This window comes from Mixophyes fleayi, chromosome 12 (assembly GCF_038048845.1).
Source record: "Mixophyes fleayi isolate aMixFle1 chromosome 12, aMixFle1.hap1, whole genome shotgun sequence".
Classification (NCBI taxonomy): domain Eukaryota; kingdom Metazoa; phylum Chordata; class Amphibia; order Anura; family Limnodynastidae; genus Mixophyes; species Mixophyes fleayi.
Window position 1 is genome coordinate 27,826,818 of NC_134413.1, and position 19,155 is coordinate 27,845,972.

At 42.1% G+C, this 19,155-nt stretch overlaps 1 protein-coding gene across 6 annotated transcripts in view; it reads right to left on the reverse strand.

The window, feature by feature from the left end:
* Positions 1-19,155, reverse strand: part of LOC142108965 (deubiquitinase DESI2-like) — a 77,681-nt gene that overhangs the window by 1,717 nt on the left and 56,809 nt on the right. For 5 of the 6 annotated variants that reach the window (XM_075192940.1, XM_075192939.1, XM_075192938.1 and 2 more), the window contains 3 exons: positions 17,878-17,950; positions 8,520-8,613; positions 7,066-7,207 (listed from right to left, as the gene is read on the reverse strand). In XM_075192940.1, the coding sequence (XP_075049041.1) occupies positions 7,066-7,207; positions 8,520-8,613; positions 17,878-17,950 (309 nt within the window). Of the gene's footprint in view, positions 1-7,065; positions 7,208-8,519; positions 8,614-12,748; positions 12,949-17,877; positions 17,951-19,155 lie in introns of all 6 variants that reach the window. The other variant, XM_075192943.1, reaches the window with a different exon arrangement.

Below are 19,155 nucleotides of genomic sequence, written 5' to 3' on the forward strand. Positions count from 1 at the left end.
TGGAGTTTGTATGTTCTCCCTGTGTTTATGTGGGTTTCCTCCGGGTGCTCTGGTTTCCTCCCACACTTCAAAAACATACTGGTAGGTTAATTAGCTGCTATCAAAATTGACCCTACTCTCTCTCTCGGTTTGTCTGTGTATGTTAGGGAATTTAGACTGTAAGCTCCAATGGGGCAGGGACTGATGAGTTCTCTGTACAGCGCTGCGGAATCAGTGGCGCTATATAAATAAATGGTGATGATGATAAAGGCTGTCAGTGTCAGCTGGCTTTCTGTTTCCTTTTGGAAAGTTCTGGTGAGTATAACCTGACTGGACTTGTTGGTAAGTATATTTGTGAATTGCTGTGCCTTTTCCATTTGTCTTTTCTCATTTGTTTTGTGTTTTTGTCAAATAGCTTTCTCATTTTGTCTTTGTTTCTATATATTTCTTTAATTGTCTCTCTCTTTTTCACTGGCTTTTCACAATTTTTTCACTGTGTATTTGTATTCATTTTCTTTCTCACTTTTACCCCCTAATTCTTTTTTTTTCATTTATTGTTGTTTCTTCATCCTTATTTTGTTTTTTAGCTTTCCCCCTTTTCTCTATTTACAACCTGTCAAATTTGGCCCCGCCCCCCACCTTATTTGAATAATGATGCATCCAAAGAGACCCCACTCACTGGACGCGCCGCAGTGTGAGTCCCCTGTCCCACTCGCTTGCCAAGCTATTGGCAAGCAAGAGGGGCGCTCCAGCTAAGCAGCAGCCCCGGGTTGTGTTTCTGTGCATGTGGCATAGCGCACCGCTGTGCATGCACAGATGCCAAATTTGGCGCCTACGTCTGCTGCAGTGGCAGGCTCTCAGGGAGGACCCTCCGTTGCTCCTACTGGCACCTTTGTCTGCCCCATCACTCCTGATCCCCCTCCCCCTGCTGTCAATACGACCATAGTTGCTGGGGGTGGGGGTACTTGACATTAGCAACAGGGATGTGATAAATCTCTGTTGCCTTCCTGCCTCACAATATAGTGGTACATTTTCTAATATATAGCCAGAACAGCAAATAACTGCATCAGGGGTGAGACCTAAACCTCCTTTAATGACAAAGGCAGTCATTTTCTGTGAGGTCTGTGAAGGCATGTTGCCATCTCTTGCAGGGAGACAGTCAGTGGCTACCGCCCAGGGCAACGCGGAAGTTTTGCCCATTCCTTTGCCCCATATTTCACAGCTTTAGCTACTAGTGCTACCTCACCCCCTGTGCTGGCATCATCCCAGCCTTTGCTCGAATCAGCTACATTTATTAATGCCCAGCTCACCCATAATTCTCCTACTGCTCTGACGCTCCTCACTGCCCCTTTCGAATCACTCTGTGCAGCCCACCATGCTGGGCACCTGTCCTGACCCTAATGCTAGGCAAGGGGTGAGTCTGGGGCCATGTCTACCCCAGCACTGGTTCCTGGATCTTCACTGGCGAATATATCTGATCCCTTGCATGCTGGATTCCTCTTTTTTTCCTGCCCTGCCTCTGGAGGTTCCCCCTTTTTCTGGTATTGCACACCCCGCTTTACATTGGCCAGGTTTTGGATCTGGATGGATCCCGTTTCTGCTCTTTCTCCCTTTAATTCTCCTTTCCAGTCCTCTGGTTTTTCCCCGTTCACTAACACTTTCCAGTCCTAAGCCTGTATTTCAACAGTTCTTCATTTGCTATTACTCAATATCCAGGGCCTGGCTCTTTACAAAATTCATTAGAAGCCATGGTATCAGGATATGGCCATGTCCAGGGTCCTAATTTAGCTGCGGCTGGACACATTTCTAATCTTCACTTGCTGTAGCTTGTCCCTCCCTCGACCGCAGTGTCCTATTTAGCTTCAGCGAGGTCAGATCTGTTGCAGTCTTCTGAATTGCACCCCATGGTTCCCTGGCCACTAGCAATGTGCCATTGGTTCCTGGTGGAGCAGGTATGGGAATGAGTTATGTATCCACACTTTTTGCTTTGCCGGGTTCTCGCTGTGCTATTGGTTCCGTGATAGCTCTTGGTGAACAGCAATAAGGTTCTTTACTGCATAAGAGTGTGGTTGCCAGGGGTGATTGTTTAATTTTTAAGATCCACTGGTTTAAAATGGACCCGCTCGGTAAAGGGCATTGGATCACTTTGCAATGCAGGGAGGATGTCACAGTTTGCTCAGTGCTGCTAGATTCAGTTTATCTGGGTATGGATCCTACTCCCGGTGGTAATTGGCTGAGGCTTTGGGATGGGTCTCCTTTAACTAAATTCCAATTTAAGGCTGTTTTCCAGAAATGTGTAATTAAGCTTGGTTTGAAGGTTGCTGATTATGTACTCACTCTTTTAGATGCTGCTACTGTACAGGTTCAGAGGGTTGTTCGGTTCAGACTATTATGGCTTTATGCAGGTGGAAATCGGGTTATTTTAAGCGATATAATAGGCCATCTGCAGCGCTTTAGGGATAGTTTCTGCTCTGAGCAAGGCTGACCCATGACACACATTGCTTGCCTTGTTCAAAGAGGGTATGGAGAGGTTTGCTTAATTTATCCTCTAAAAGGGGGTCTGATTAGCTTGTGGCTGTCTGAGGTTTTACCTCCATATGAGTCATCCTGTGCGTGCGTGTCACTGGCTATGTTTGCTGAGTTTTCTTTATTTGTTCATATTTTTGCTATGTATGTTTTGGCTTTCTGCTCATGTTTTATTTACCCCTATGTTTCAGGTTCACAGCAGGATGTTAGGACACTGTGGCTGGTAGGCCATTCCTTTAATTTTTGGTCCAGTAAGAGTGGTCCAGCTGGCAGCTCGAGCATTTTTCCAAGAGACTAGTTTACACCGTTGGTTGGGTTTTAGGAGGCTTTTTTGGGCTTCCCTTTTAGACATTCTTTTTTTTTTTCTAAAATAAATTTTAATTGGCTTTTACAGAATAAACATATTAAATATAATGCACACTGAAGATCACATTACTGGTTGGCTCCTGATATAGATATAGATATAAAGTGGAATAGATTCAGATTATAATAGAAACATGTATAAAAGTTTTTCTCCAGTAATCATAAAAAAAATAGCAAAATAGTAACAGATAACATAAGGACAGATATGGGTTAGGAAATGAAAAGGAGGAAGGGGTCAGGAAAAGAAGAGGGAAACAGATCCATTTTTTTAGATCTAGGAAACGAGTCTCTATCAACCAGATGTTCCAATTGATGAGCTCTGCGTGTATTAAAGCTATATTAAGTTCTATTTAAGCTGATGAGGATGAGGATATAGATAAATATTCGGGGGAATCAGTAAAATTCAACCATGGACCCCAAATGATGTAATACACTTCAAATTTATCATCAGCCAAGAGATGCATGTCATCCATTGACCTGTAGAATTCCAGTCTTCTAAACCATTCCTGAATTGTACGGGGTGATGTCTATCTCCAATGGATCGAGGTGACTGCCTTAGTCGCTGATATGAGAAATTTCAGGAGAGATTTCTTAAAGTCAGACAAGGGCATGTTTGATTTATTAAGAAGGCAAAATGAGGGAGAATCAGGAACTGCTCTTCCCAGGATTTTTTGAGAGAGAAATACAAATTGAGTCCAAAAGGGACGCAACAGGGAACAGTCCCTCTATATATGTAAGGAAGTGCTAGGAGCTAAATTACATTGCCAACAGGAATTAGATATTCTTTTTGCTAATGAGGCCAAATTTGGGCATCCTGGTATATTAGTAGCTCAAGTAGGGGGCAATGATCTGGGTAAATTGAAGTGATTGGACCTCATTGAGGACATTAAGTTGGACGTTTAGATGATTAGATCCTTTGGCCCTTGGTCCGTTTAGTATTGAAAGATATTATCCCTAGATTACAGTGGAGAGGTGTTGATAATCCGCTTGGTCGCGGCAAGGCTTGTTCTAAGGTTAATAGAACAAGAAGATTTTTATAGGTTTAGGGGGCTCAATGGTTCGTTATCTGGCCATTAGAGATAGATTCTCACAATTCTATTGGTCGAATGGGGTTCATTTGTCTGAGGAAGGTTTGACACATTTCGTTGAGCAAATTTTTCGGCATTGAGAGGCCACAGTGGTGGCGGGCTTAGGTTCGTGGGGTGGGGGAACCTAATAGTGATAAAAGCAGTCCAGTCGGCAGCCATAATGACACATTTGGGTATTTAATTTTCAATAAAATTTGTGACCTTTAATTCGCCGAACAAATGTTTTGTGTTTTTATAGAGGTAAGATAAATCCTGGTAAGTGAAATAATGTAGAAGCTAACGTATCAACCGCTAAGCGGCTTATTGAAATGGGAGGCGCTAAGCCAATTTGGCCAATCCAAGCCTATAAACACGCACATAGCAGAGTAGTAATGCACCTCTATGAAATTACATTCATACAGCCAACTTGCTAACACTTTAAGTCTTCTCAATAACAAGGTGAAAATCCCGGGTCAGATGTATAATCATTGTGGCCCACATATTATTATTATTATTATTATTATTAATTTTTATTTATAGGGCGCCACTAGGTATCCGTAGCGCCATACAGGGACAGACAGAAACACGATACAGGATGAGACAGCAAGGTACAGTTAACAAAAAGCACAGTAACTCAGAAGCTCGATGTACAGCTAGATGAGAGGTGAGAGCCCCCAGCGGGGTAGAGAGGGGGGTAGAAGGGCAGGAGGACCTCACGCAAGAGACAAGGAGCTGGAGAGCAGAGTTAAGGTGGTGGAGAACAGAAGGAGAGAGGGCCCTGCTCGAAGGAGCGTACAATCTAAGGCGAGAGTAGGACGGACAGAGACGCAATGGTAGGAGGAGGGAATGGGGAGAATGGGGCTGAGACGGAGGGGAGAGGAGAAAGAAAAGGAGGGAGGTAAGAGGTGGACAGGAGGGAGGGCAGGAGTGGGAGGGGGGTAGGGGGACCCCGGGAGGAGGTCAATTAGGTGGGGGACTGGAGGGCTTTAAGGAAAAGTTGGGTTTTTAAGGCCCGTTTGAAGCTGGACAAGTTGGGGGAAGTTCTGATGGAGCGGGGGAGCATAAAGTACATATGTTATTCTTTGTGATTGCCCTCCAGTCATGTACACTCTTCTTCTTATAGTTTACTACCTATTTAATAATGTTTTGCTGCATATAGGGCTTCACCTTAGTTTCTATATATATATATTTTTGTGTGTGTATGTGTGTGTGAAAGTGGAACTGGAAGCCCAAGGGCTGCGCATATGTTATTTGGCAGACTGAGTCACAAGTGCACACTGGCTGGTGAAGTCTATTTACGCTGCCAGACAGTATAGCAAGGTATCACTCAACATTTATGTTAAACTGAGGCGTGAGAGGATTTTCTACTGCTGCAATAAGGAAATATAATAGAAAAGATTTTGCCTGATAATGGTAAATAGACCCCTAAAACAATTCTATAGGTAACAGCAACAGAGACATATGCCAGCCATACAAAGGCATTGCATGTTAGAAAATAAAATGTCTACATGCAATTGCATGCCATTTTAATATGTGGATTTTCAGGATAAAGAGGAACATCACTGGTCGTACAAAAGTTTGTTCTGACTAGGTTGAGGAGTTGGTTGAATTAGGATGGTTCTTGGCAAGTACATTTCAGGTGGATGAATGAGATTTCATTTTGTGGAACAAGATCATTTAAAAGAGATAAAGGGGTAGAGAGGTCATCAAGGGAGGGCTGGCAAATTTTAGCTAGAGAGGGCAAGACTCGACTCAGCAGCCTTTTAAGAACATTTTAAAGGAAAAAAATTGCAGGTGGCCTAGTGACCAAGCCCAAGATAGCTCACTCTCGGACCGCCCGATGGGCAGATTCACCCCTGGAGGGAATATTTATAGAGATGTTCCCCACTTTACGCTAGAGCACACAGCCGTCTTCTCCCCAAGAAAGGACTGATATCATTTTACCTTAGGTTTCATTCTATACCTTTAATGAGATGTTTTTTTGCACTTTCCAGTTTCACTCCTGCGGGAAAGTGAATTTCTAGGAACCCTTCCCCAAATGTAAAATCGAACAGCATTTTACGAGAAAACACTGGTGGAAGTGGGTCGGTATACGGTGATATGCCATACCACCACTTCTACTGCTTTCATTGTAAAACTATCACATTCCATTCACTCACATTTTCCATACCACCACTGCTAAATTTCCACTAAGGAAAACCCTAGGGTTTCTGTCTCTGTAACGCCCTGTATGTATGGTTATTTTTATTAATAAATCTTTATATTTTTTTCAGTTTTTTGTTTTTCAACACTTGTGCTGTTTTTTGTTGCTGTTTGGGACATATGGATGTTTTGCATTATCACTATGAACCTTACACAGTGGAATTTTTGTTAGCTCCCTCTTTCCTTCCACACTGTACTTCCCTCTGTTGCTGCCTTTACCCTAGACCGCAGCAGTGCGTGTGTAACTGATGCCAAAGGTGCATTGTGAATGGCAGCTGGATCGGTCGAGAACAGAACGGTGTCATTACACTATGGTGACTTTGAGGTCTTTTAAGAGCAAGCTATAATACGAGTGGTTGATGAGACCAAGGGGTAAATGTATCAAGCTGAGAGTTTTCCGGCGGGTTTGAAAAACCAATCAGATTCTAGCTATCATTTATTTAGTACATTCTACAAAATGATAGCTAGAATCTGATTGGTTGCTATAGGCAACATCTCCACTTTTCAAACCTGCCAGAAAACTCTCAGCTTGATACATTTACCCCCAAATCTAACGAAAGTTCTGTATCATTCTGTACAATATATGTTGACTGAAAACACTATTAGACAATAAGTAATTGCAGACATGATGCATGAAGTCATAATCACAATTACAGAAATGAGTGGGCAGAAGTCACTCATTTTATATGCACATTTATTTCACGTCTGACATCAGCACAGTGTGTGTGTGAATATTTTTAGCACTGGTGCCTGTTCATGTCTTTTCCTCACAGCTATTCTACGACAGCAGCTGTTTTTGTGAGATGCTATAATCTAATCACACTCCCCCAGATTTATTTAAAGGAGAGAAGAAGCAGGAAACGTTGCTGTCAGGGGCAGAATGCAGATCAGTGCTGTGTCAGGCAGGTGGGATCACAGGGGTACAGACCTCAGCCAGAGCTGCAGAGAAATGATTGCAGTTTTTGTGCATTAGGTGGTAGGCGTTGCCTTTGTACTCCTTCCCGAGCTCCTCCATGATGTTATCAATGTCCTCCTCTGTGAAATCTGTTGTGCCGAGGGCAATAGCTTCCCTATGGGAAAGACAAATGAGACATGCCAGGTGGGTCCTGGTATTAACCACAATAATTGAAGAAACCTCTGCAGCATCAGTACATCAATATGCAAGTACATGTATCCGACTAGAGAAATATGATCTATTAACTGAAGATGTATTGTAAATGGAAAATATCAATAGTATGTCCACTATATTTCCAAAGTTCTTGAGTGCACCTACTTTTCTACATTCTGCAATTAGCATGGTGGCTAAGTGGTTAGCACTTCTGCCTCACAGCGCTGGGGTCATGAGTTCAATTCCCGACCATGGCCTTATCTGTGTGGAGTTTGTATGTTCTCCCCGTGTTTGCGTGGGTTTCCTCCGGGTGCTCCGGTTTCCTCCCACACTCCAAAAATATACTAGTAGGTTAATTGGCTGCTATCAAAATTGACCCTAGTCTCTCTGTCTGTCTGTGCATATGTGTGTTAGGGAATGTAGACTGTAAGCCCCAATGGGGCAGGGACTGATGTGAATGAGTTCTCTGTACAGCGCTGCGGAATCAGTGGCGCTATATATATAAATGGTGATGATGATGAAGACACCTTTGAGGGTTTATTTAATAAGATACAGTTGGGATGACTAGAAGCTCAGAACTGGGTATACCAAGACACCTGATTTATAAAATGAAGCTAAGGTGACAATATGCAAGCATGATATAATGCAGAAAAGTAGTGTTTGTTTTTAGATGTTGAGGTTTGCAAGTATCTGCTCACAACAAAATATAAAATAAAAAATTATAATTTAAGCAAAATAATGATACATTGCAAGGAGATTAAGGGGTAAATTTATCAAGCTGCGGGTCTGAAAAAGTGGAGATGTTGCCTATAGCAATTCTAGTTACCATTTATTTAGTACATTCTACTCAAAAAGTTAGAATCTGATTGGTTGCTATAGGCAACATCTCGACTTTTTCAGACACGCAGCTTCAGAAAATTACCCCTAAATCTTGTTATCCTAATATATTGAGGGGTTGAGCTGATGGCTCTTCTAGACTTTCTCCTCATGGGCACCAATGTATTTATATGACAACTGATAGTGTATACCTTTCCTTTGTGGTCCTGGAGTGAATGCTCCTTTGGTCTATTTATTAAAACAGCCAAGCAATCACCAATTTTGAAATAGCACTGGAAATTATAACTAATGCTTCTAGATGTAGTATACACAGAGGCTATAATAGCAGGAGGGTCAGGTTTGTTTTTCATAGAATTTCCTTAAAAATTAATGAATAAAACTGCAAAACATGAAAACATATACAATGATGTACAACTACATAATGTACAAACCCCTACTTGAATTTAAACGTCTCTCCGAGTTCCACGGCACTGCCCGGTGTGATTTCAAAAATCCCACTGAATGGATAGGGGTGACCCCCATAGGCAAACTCTGTAATTAAAGAGATACAGACATTAAAACATTTACAAAATGTGTGCCTCCCATACTGCATATACCAATGTACTTCTCTTTTTTTAGGTGCCTGATGAATTTGCAGACCATGGTAGCAGCATCTGCCACGGTGCAAGATTGTATATCTTTTGATAGGAAAACCTGGGTGCATCGGGATGAAGAGCCGGGTGGGGGATGTTGGCAAGAAGCATATTCCCTGGGCCCCAGGGACCAGTGTTGGACCGCGTGGCAGCAGCTTCCTGGGAACAGCCCTGGCGGCATCTGCCCTTGGACTTAAAGTCGCAGTGTTATCACATCACGTCCACAACACTTAAAGTATCCATGAGCCTCTGCATACAGTACAGGTACAGAAGAAGAAGGAGCCCTAAAGTAAGTCATCAAGGGGGCACTATTATTAATTACAATCATCAAGGGTCAATATTATTAACACATTCATCATAGGGGCACTATTGTGGACTGGGGGTCAGGGGGAATATGCCCCTGGGGCCAGTCCCATAGTGGGCTACATTTGGCTGGTTTACTCGGCTATGTGCATTATTTTCCTTTAAAATGTCACTAATATGCTGCTGAGCCCTCCCTTAGAGAGGGCTCAAGGGGGTACCATTATGAATTAAGATCATCAAGTGGCACAATGATTAATTACAATCATCAAGGGGGTACTTTTATTAATTCTGATCAAGGAGAAACTATCATTAATTAATTCATTAAGGAGGCACCATCAATAATTTAGATCATCGAGGGGGCACTATTATTAATTTAGATCATCAAGGGGTACTATGATTAATTTAGATTGTCAGAGGGACCCCTGTCTTAAGTTCCCCAGGTCCCCCAAAACCTTGATCCAGCTTTGTCGCGATTGGTTCTTTTTTTGAGTGCCAGTAAGGTGCATGCACGTGCAGGTCTAGTGCTTTTAGGCCGCCTCCAACCCCCTCATCCTCCAAAAGCATCCTTGAATAGCCACATTCACTAGAGACACCTGCATCTGGTGCATGCTGGGACACACCTCCCATCTTCCCATGAGACAAATATGCTGACTGTGTAAATAGGGACAGTTGGTTGGTATGGGTATATGTGATTTTAGATATGTGCCACAGGAATCTGCCCCTAGGTATAAAGTAGGGGAATTGCTATTTCTTCAGTGTCTATTAGGCATTTGTAAATACATCAAGTGAGGTGCAAACTATTTTAGTGGAAAATTAATCTACACCATATATGCTGTAAAGTTACATACATACATACATATACACACACTATGGGCATTATTTAGAGTTACCCGTAACTTTGTGTTTTGCATGAAATTTGCTGCACTGTACATATGCTTAACTTACCTATATTTTGGTTTCCATTTACGTGCCCTTGCACTTTGAAAGGTGGGTCAGGGGTATTTACAGTAAGGGCATAGAAACACAAGTTAAACATGTTCTTTTGAGATCTGTTTGTTTTTGGGTTACATAAATCTTTAAATACACCTTTTAGGGGGTGTATGTTTGCATGTTGATAAGCCAGGTGCCCGTTTAAGAATTGATGATAATGCTTGCTACCTCTATGCTCCAGATATGCAACTTAAAATACAAACATAAAAATGCAAGGGTTGAGGCACATCTTTGCCCATACGCAAAAGCCAGGATGAATAACAATAGGGGTTACAGAGGGTGCAGCGCCTATGAGGCTGGAAGTGTCGGTCACCCACCACCACAAAAACCCTGTGGGAGCCCCCCCCCCTCCAAGGCTAGCACTCTGCCCCTACCCAAACTTTTCACATATTTGGTTACGCCAGTGGTTCCCAAACTGTGTGCCTAGGCTCCCTGGGGTGCCTTAGAGATCTCACAGGGGTGTCTCAGCCAGGGCCAGTGGTAAGCAAGGTGGGGGACTTATTTTGGCTTAGAGGTGCCTTGAAAAAATTTTGGAGACCCTAAGGGTGCCTTGATCTGAAAAAGTTTGGAATCCACTGGGTTACGCGATGATTTTTTTTCCCAAATCCATAATACAATGAATCTACTTTATAAAATGTTATAGTACTGTAGCTTCCAACTTGTTCTCAACTTTTGGCCTGCAGAGCACAAGTAAGTGTCCAATGTCCTCTCCAACCATGTGTTTTTAATATGTAGATTCAATCCATGAAGAGCTGGCAGCAGTTACATGGGGGAATCTATTATATGATTTATTACATGGGTTTAGGCTACAAAATAAAAACAGTTACTCGGCTATATCTATTATAGAGAGTATGGATGCACTGTAATCTGTCAGGATACCAGACCTCTGCTGTTCAACTAAGGTGCCCAGGGGTCAGTTTCACTCCTACCCCCTTGCCTGCACTCCTCAACCCCCGCTCCCCTACCAAGATTCTAACCTCTAAATATGGATTTTTCTGCAAAATATTAATAATACACCAGAAGCAGTAGCCAACTCCAGCAATTCATTTATTTCTAGAGATGTTACAATTAATTTCAGCAAATGCACAGTTTGCCAGACTCTTAATAAAAAACACTCTTACAGCCAAACTGGCATTTTGTTGGAAATAAAAAGCTTTTTACATATAACATTTCTAAGTCTGTGCTAAAGCAGATGCCAGGTTCGAGCTGGGAGGCATTTTCATAAGAGATTCAAATTTTTTATATATTTGTTCCAGTTAAGCTGGTATTTGTCAAACGTGTGCAACGATAAACATCTTTATATCAAGATCGCACACCTAAATTTGCCAATATATGATTATTTTTTTCTACAAGATTATTTAAGCTCTGTCAGGTTCCTTGGAGATTGTTGATGGACAGAAATATTAGAATGTCATACCATAAAATGGATTACAATTGAGAGTTTAACTCCCAAATGAATGGATATGTTGCCAATTTTTTTATACAGGGGAAGATTTGCTCCCCGCACACCTTGCAGGCAGTTATATTTCTCTACTTTGTTTTGAGACTGGTTACCCATTAGCGGTAAAAAAAAAAGGCCAGCGACATGCAGTGGTAACCAAGCAGTTGAACTTTTGGTCGGATGAAGGGCTCAATAGGGTACACTGCTTTGACACCAAAACGTTCACTAGCAGTGAATACAATAAAATGAGCAGCCAAAAGTTGTTGATGTGTGAAATGCTTCATCAAGTGCAAGTGGGTATGGGGTCAATATCAATTGCAAGTAGTTATGGGGTCATTGGAACCAACAGTCTCCATCCCCATACCAGTTTACATACCTTTACTGTCGTTAAAAAGGCTAGTAAAAACTCCCTCAAAATGAACGTCCATCCTCGACTTTTATATCTGTTTCAAGCTTTACCACTTAAAGTCCCTATCAATGCCTTGAAACTCCTACAACACTTGGCTACCAAATTTGTTTGGTCTGCTAGGAAGCCTAGGATCTGAATGCAGACTCTCCACAAATCAATCCAAGAAGGTGGGCTTGGAGTTCCCCACTTTCTTAAATATCGCAACACTCATCTTACCCAATGTGTACTCCTTCACTCTCCCCTAGGACAGCGAATTTTGGTCGATAACGAATCTGCTCTTACCAACATTATCTTGCTCTTCTTGCATTTATGGCTGAAACCACAACACCGACCCTCCCGCTCACGTCTTTCTCCCCTCTGGCATTCTCTCTAGCCTGCTTAACCCACGCAGTCACCTTGTACAATCTAACCCACAACTATTGGTGCATGACACCTCTGTGGCACAACCCCTCTTTCACCCCTGGACTACACCCAGCCCAATTCTCTCACTGGACGCGCCACAGCATTATTTTTGTCTCCAACTTGGCTCCTCTTAAATTCTTTCTCTCTTTCGCTGATATTCAAATGCGCTTTCACATCCCATCGACTTGCTTCTACAATACCTTCAACTTCGACATTTATATGACACTATCCAACGTACAGTCATTGACATTCATCTAACCTCTCCTTTGGTCACTTTCTGTGATCTTCGCTCCTCTTCCAGGGGCCTTATCTCCACATTCTACGGCTTTATTGTAAAGCACAAATGCCCCCTAAGGACCCCCAAGAACTCAAATGGGAGGAGGACATGGGAGAGTCGCTTACCCCTGAGGGGTGGGATAAGATTTGCCTGAACCTTTCTAAGACCTCTATGTGTGTTACAATAAGCGAAAATTGTCGTAAATTTTCTACCGCTGGTACATAGTCCCACACCGCCTTCACGTGATATATCCGGGCTCATCCCTGTTGTGCTGGCGTCATTGTGGTCATGAGGGTACCCTGTCTCACAAATGGTGGCACTGTCCGAAACTACTTCTCTTCTGGGAATCCATCCACCGGTTAATTTTCAATATCACTCAGATTTCTCTCCCTCCATCTCCCTCGCTCAATTCCTAAGATATCAAAACAAACCCAGAAACTTATTATACATATTCTTAGTGCCGTTAGATGCCAAATTCCCCTTTTTTGGAAAAATCCAAGCCCACCCCCGCTGCCATCCGTTATTAACCGCATTTGGCAGGTCTATCATATAAAATATATTACTACCATTCTTCGCCACACCCCCGTCCAATTTAATAAGGTTTGGAGTCCTTGGACTGAATATCACGGAGCCTCTACCCCTCTAGCTTTTTAAGGCCTTGGAGCCCTAACAACCAATTTTAGTATTGTCTTAGATTCTCATCTTCTCTACTGTTTTCTTCTCCCCTCTCTGGCAAGTGACTTCACTTTCCCTCCTACTTCTATTCTTTCCTTTCTCCCCTTTCTTTACTCATTTCTCCCCGATTTTGCAATAATAATATGCTGATTATGTTTCTCGGAAACTACACTATGTTTTGTTTCGCAAAAACGTCTAGGAGCCTAAGTTTGTCCTTCATTGTTTCAGCCACCTGCTGTAAAGGAAACACATTTTCTTTTACCCACCCCTAGGACTATGAATATATTCCTCACCTGTGCAACGCCTAATGAGCCTGATGTAGAGTTAGAAGTAGATCCAGCTAGAAGGTGCAATTTTACACTTTGGTTTAACCATTTTGAGCTGCGGGAGAGCAAATTTAAAATGTGCGAAATGTGTCAAACTTAGATTTAGTAGAGGACGCATCCTAACTCAACTCCAAATCGCAGTGTTAAAGTAAAGCTACCAGGTATTTATGTACTACATGCAAAAGCAGGCAGTGTTTTCTTTGCATGGTTTTCCAGGTGTAAATTTGCTCCATTTAGCTGTATTTGAAGCCCATAATGTTTCAAAATCATTACCTCTTGCCTCAATATACCCTACAGTTTTTAAAAGAAAACACTTTGTGCAGATCATTTTGTATAGGATTACTGTTAAACAACACAAACAGGATGTACTGGTGACTGATCCGCTGTTGTCTGTACAGGTCCCTTTAAGAATAATCTATTTAATCACTTAAAAGAAGAGGATTCAATAAGCAATTGTCATTAGATGCTATTCAAACTTTATATTACATTCATGTAGAAATTTCTGTCTGACCCCTGATAGCTCTGTGTACAATGCAAAGAGTGAAACACAAACAAATGGCCTTGAATTCAGCAGCACTGCAGACAAAGAGAGCACAATTTATTTGTCATGAACATTGAATAAATGGCTCGGGAGATGTGTAATTATTTTACAATGTCACAGACTTGACATTAGGAAAACTGCAGAGAAAGTGAATGTAGATTAGAGGTTGTGGATGGACGGCGGAGAGAGATGAGATGCGTCATAATATACAGCTCTTTGTAATTTCTCACTTTAATATAATTACATCCTTTAAGAGAGATGAAAACAGTTTAAATCTCACAATTATTATTATTTAATTAATCACAGTTAATACTGTGTCTTGTGACTAGAATTCACCTGATTTCACCTTACTTTCTACCACAAAGCGGGAGGGGGAATTTAAGTGAGCAATAGAGTCACGCAGTCCGCGTTCTATTACTTTAAATACGGTAATAGTGCACATTATTACTGTTAGTACGGTAATTTCAATGTTGATTTTTAGCTCGCAACTCTGACAGCCGCGAGCATGAAATCGACGTTAAAAAATTACCATACTAATTGTAATAGTGCACGGACCGATTTACTCTCTCGAGTAACGCAGTCAATTGAATTCCCCCCTATATGTTCATTCAGCAAGCTTGGTGATAATAGTATTGATGCAGCAACTTTTTGTGTTCCGAACAAATATTCATGAGAATGCGGCCTATTCATTCATTCATTCATTAGAAACTAGGGACATTAGTGACCAAGGCATGAATGCTGAGTATGCAGATGATGCATTTTATTGTGAATTTTAATTTCAGATATAAAACATTTTTGGCTGTTAGCTGGTCTGACTTGTATTACAAAAGTATTTTTTTATTTTTTTTTATTTTATCATAATTTATTAGAAGTCCAATATGTATTTGTTAGAGTTTTGTTAGTTAAAGTATTTAGGGCCTATTTATCAAGCCTTCTCAACGCAATAAAACATTTATGGCAGTGACAGGGCAGTTTTTGGAGTTTTTTTGTTTTACTTTTATTCACAAATGATTGGGCTCCCATGCATCTGCAAGGGAAATCCTTATTATGTATCAAATAATACGGCAATAATTTCACTGTTGTGCTGCTTGGTTATTGCCATCATTGCTATAAGTTTTACAGCAAAACTAAACTAATCTTCAGCCTCGCTATACTATATGGCCAATGGCAGTGTGCCACCCATACACACCCCCCCCCCCCGGGAGCATTCTGCACACAGTACTATAGGTTCCACCTGGTGTCGCTGGACACTCCCCTGGGTGGCACTAGATATGCATGTGGGTGGAGCTAGACACGCCCCTTGGGTGAGTTGGAACATGGCCCTTGGATGGGTGGAATACACCCCTTGACAATGTGGCACCTAGGTGATACTTGCACAATCTCTCTGAACTGATTTTTCAAGAGTAGGTAAGCATGGTGCACACTGCATGTTATTCTCCATCTGTGTCTGTACGTATGTCCCATTATATGTGTGTAATTTAATGTGTTGTTGTCTGAAAATAATTAAAATTTAGAGCTAAAAGCTAAAATAAATTTAAACCTAATTAATTCCCTAAAACTTTGGGCGCTACTTACATTGTCATTTCTATATGCACTTAAACCACTGCTATCGAATATATTTAGTCCTATTTAGTCCTATTCTTACATGCTCAAAAAGCAGAATTGCCTTACTATTAATTTACAGGGGGGAGTGCCAGGACAATTATTTTGGCTAGCAAAGCGAGATGTCAAACTGCAGCAAGCTGAACGCAATGCTAATAAAACGCTAGTGGGTATGGGGACACTAGAAACAAGGGTTTTCATACCTCGTATCATTGTCTAGGAGGTACGCACACAAAAAGGGGTGTGTGCAGAGCTTCTGGAGCGCTAGGCTACACCCAACCCCTCTCCCCTAAAACACACTCGTATTGCTGAGCACTGCAGAGGCACCTGCCTCTGGTGAGAGTTTCACCAACTCACTATAATGATGTCCCTGCTGACTGTCGTATCTAAATCAGGACAGATGAGGTGTATGGGTTTTTAGTGTCAAACTGTTTTACATTGCATATTACTACCATTAACAATGATAGTACAATGTGTACAAGAAAACTCCATAAGGCCTAAATGATAGCAAAAAAACTCCTGGATATGAGGATCACCTAATACAAAGACCTTGTTGAATTTCTTTCACATTCACACTTGTGTCTTATACATACTTGCCAACTCTCCCGGAATGTCCGGGAGACTCCCGCATTTTGCGAGAGTCTCCCGGACTCCCGGGCGAGTGTGGCAATCTCCCGAATTCTGCCCACTTCACTAGGAAGTGCCCACTTCCTAGTGAAGTGGGCAGAATTAGATCCCAAACGCCGCGATTCCCGATGAATCGCGGCGTTTAGCCCCGCCCCCCGCTGTCAAATGACGCAATTTGCGTCATGACGTCACATGGGGCGGGGCCGAAATGACGCGATTTTGGCCGCCCCGCCCCCTCACGCCCCCCTCCACTGGCTGGCTCCCGGAAGAGAGCTGAAGAAAGTAGGTAAGTATGGTCTTATAGGAAAAATGTAAATTCTAGAGACACGGCTGCAGATAAGCTGGACAAATGCTGTACTGTCTGGGCAAACTTTCATGTACTATAATCCATTTACTAATGTGTTTAATGAACTAAGTTCTAATTTTAAAAAAAATTACTTTAATGGTGAACGGAAGAGTAAAATAGCCATAGTAAAACAATACTTGCCCACTTTTTGGAGATCCCCTCCTTGAGACCCCAGAGTGGAAGTTCAAGGGACAAGAGCGTCATCATTGCCCCGCCCACCGCTGTGCATCAATGAAATTCATGTCATCGCTCAGCAGGGGGCGGGGCCATGGTAACGCAATTTGCATTGAACTACAAATTGCATTCAGTGCAGTATAAGTGGAAATGTACTGTGCAGTTGGTTAAAATAAAAAAGATTGGATATTCTTTAAAACCTGGCACAAACTCTGGAAATTAGGGATTTTCGGGCCTCATTTACAGTTAAAAACACAGCAAAAAAGGAATATATTTGCATCTTGGCAAAACCATGTTGCACTGCTGAGGGGGCAAGTTTAAAATATGTAGACAGCGTTGGGAGGGTGCGTATCCAAGATTAAATATAAATTGCAGTTTCAAAATAAAGCTGAGCAGTATGTATGTGCTATATGCAAAAGCAGCCAGTATTTTTCTTGCATACAAAAAAGATACAGTAAGTGCATATGCATCTCTTGCAGTGCAACATGGTTTGTCCAGGAGCAAATTTGTTCTTTTTTTTTGCTTTACGCCTAATCGTGGGTACACACGTATGTAATCTTAATTCAGATGCAATTTCTGTAACGATTTCACCAACGATTGAAAGTGCCGATGAGCATGTTGAATCATGCGTACGAACCTACACTATTTACCTTCAGACCTGTGATCTTCATCTCACAACCATCTGCTGAAAAGATTGTGACTCTGCACACACTCTACAGATATCTGCCTAGACTACTAGTCGTGAGTGCGTACACACTTCCACATTTGCCAGATGTTGTTCCATCATTGATTGTGGTATTTAGAACGTTTGGAAAACTAAATCAACAGATGCAATGTGTTTTGATATGATAAAACATGATTGTGGGAGCGGATACACTCTTGCAATATCTGAAGAAATGGTCATGAATCGTGTGATCTGCACAATAATTGCATCAGTGTGTACCCAGTTTACCTCTAAATGAGGCCATTAAAGGACATTAGTTTAGACGACACTGCAGAGTTCCATGACTTGTATAAATTTATATATTAGAAAGAAAACTTGGAACTTACCTCTGCCATAAATTTCTATTCCTGAATGAAATACTCCTATGCCCAAAGTTGAGGTGTATTCATTTATCCAATACTGCAATATATAAAAAAAATGTTTATTTATCATGAGCAAAAGTAAGTGAAAGTTTTGGTGTAATAAATATATAGCTCACAATCATAACAATGTGAGCACCAAATTATCTTGACAAATTCATTAGTCAGGGTGAAAAGAAGTTCACAGTGAGTTCTTCAGTACGACCCATTCCATTGCTAATGTTTGACTATGGAGACATTGCATGGCTGTGTGCTTGATTTTATGCACCTGTTAGCAAAGGGTGTGGATGAAATGGCCAAACACAGTAATTAGAAGGGGAGCCTTAATAATTTGGTCAATGTAGTGTATATGTGAGATTGGCACTAAGTCCCTTGCTTATCCCGGTCAGTCAGGCAGCATGTGGGTGACATCATTTGCCGGCATAACCCCCCCCCCCCTCCATGAGTGGCTATATGTACCGCTACTCCAGGTAGGAAATTGAAATCGGCAACAAAGAAAGAAGAACAGAAGAGGAAGAGAAGAAAGAAGAGTGAAAGGCCTGACCACATGGGAGAGCAGCAGCAGCAGAAGAACTCGCAGCGACTTGAAAGGACCAGGGAAGTGGTTTCTGTTGGTCTGTGTGCTCCAACCTTCCCCGTAAACCAATCCCACAGCTCCAAGTCAGCTATGCCCCAATAACCCCTGGCCTATCCAGCCCATATTGCCCCAGGCCTAGCCAGCCTCCAGTAGCCTCAGCCTAGTCAGCCTTCAATAGCCCCAGACCTCCACGCCTAGCCACCATTAGCAACAGGCCTGCTATCCCTAGCCTCCTAGGTCTAAAGGTTTAGTCCACTCCAGCCAGCCCCAGTCCACTAGCCCCCAGCCAGGCCTCTAGGCCCCATCACCAGCCTGTACCCCATACCCCAGAAGCACCTGAGTAGGTAACCACTAGTCTAGTGCCCTTAGCGATAGTGTTGTGTTTGTTTGCATGCTGTATCATGATTGTGTACTGTACCTCTCCCGTCTATGATTGTTCAATTATTTTATTACTGTTGTACCTCATCTGTCTAGGATTGTCCCATTACTACTGTGAGCCTTTTATTAGCAAGTTGTGTGCGTAGGATAGTCATCAGGGTTGGTGCACAAGCGATTATAGAAGTGCCGCTACAGTTAGGACAGTGACAGATTAGGAACGGAGACTGTACTCTGTTTGCAGGCAGCGGTTGGCAAACATGGACATTGGAAGACCCCAGTGAGCGAGACAA